The sequence below is a fragment of the Perkinsus marinus genome (assembly GCF_000006405.1).
Source record: "Perkinsus marinus ATCC 50983 genomic scaffold scf_1104296976058, whole genome shotgun sequence".
NCBI lineage: Eukaryota > Perkinsozoa > Perkinsida > Perkinsidae > Perkinsus > Perkinsus marinus.
Window position 1 is genome coordinate 1 of NW_003200539.1, and position 1,208 is coordinate 1,208.

The window sequence follows — 1,208 nt, forward strand, 5'->3', positions numbered from 1 at the left end:
TCACGTTGATGTACGACGATACGCTAGAGTGATTGATGCGGTTGAGAGGCTAGGGAAGTGGTACGGCTTGTAGCCTAGTAGCGACAAGCCCACATCTCGCGAGAAGACACGGCGCTCGGACGTATTTCGCCGAATAGGACGGATTATGATAATTTGGTATAGTGAAATTATTAGTACGAGAAGACATCCCAGCACTATTAACACAACAGGGGTTACAGAGAAGCTCCTGTATCGTCTCGGGTTCCATTTAGGCTCTGTCCATGACGACTCAGGATCATTAGAAGATTCGAGGGTTATTCATATAGTGAGATTGTTAATATCTGATATCTATATAAATCTACAAGTAGTTCGACGGGAAAGAACAATGGGAAATGCGCGAGGCTCCAATGTGGCACGCATATAGCCTGATCGAGCGAACGTTGTGAGGCCACCATCTAAGCAGCCGGACAAACGAGAGGAGCTCCGGCAGCGAGACCTTTCCGAGATTCAGGACGACGGAATCAGGAGCAAATGACTATAACAGAACGTGCACTACTGAGCGACTTCGAAGTGTGAAGTCCAGAACGCCAGCAGGCAACTAGTAGACGACGACAGACATACTCGACAGAGATACCCCCTCTAGAAATAACTCTACGCACTCTTGCGGTTGGTTCTAGCTCCCACAGGACAACCGAGAGCGCTTGCAATAGCGTGCTTGCTGGGGGTAAAGGCATTCACTTTACTGGCGTAATCTTCATATGCCTTACCGAACTCCCCAGCTGGTCCTCTGAGACCGCCCTCCTCAAACAACAGCGTCGCCGGGATAATATAGATCGTCCAGAGAGCGGCTAGTTGGAGATGGCTCGGAGTGTATGCAGGGAGCACCCAGTACATCCATAGGAAGGACGAAGCCGCTGGATGGCGGACCAGATTGTAGGGGAATGCGGTGAACAGCTCATGCGGCTGTTCCTCACCTTCGCTGTATTTGTAGCGGCTTGTCCCGAAGACATGATCCGGGAGGACGTAGAAAAGACCAAGTAGGTATAGGTTGGCCAGAATAAATATCCCACCAGACACGAGACATTGGATGAGACCAACTTGTGTGATATCGAATCGAGTACAGTCGGTAATAGGCGTCCAACCGTAAATGCTGAGGAACCACGTTATCGGGCTCATGAAAGCGAACACAGGCCGCTCGTAAGCCTTGTTCTCCAAGCCTAGGAATCTCT

At 50.2% G+C, this 1,208-nt stretch overlaps 1 protein-coding gene across 1 annotated transcript; it reads right to left on the reverse strand.

Annotated features, from left to right (window-relative positions):
* Positions 1-630: 630 nt before the first annotated feature.
* On the reverse strand, positions 631-1,155 carry Pmar_PMAR001624 (conserved hypothetical protein; the record flags this gene model as incomplete). The annotated part of the gene is made up of 1 exon (XM_002764816.1): positions 631-1,155. One exon carries the CDS (start codon positions 1,153-1,155, stop codon positions 631-633), a length of 525 nt encoding a protein of 174 aa, XP_002764862.1.
* Positions 1,156-1,208: the final 53 nt, after the last annotated feature.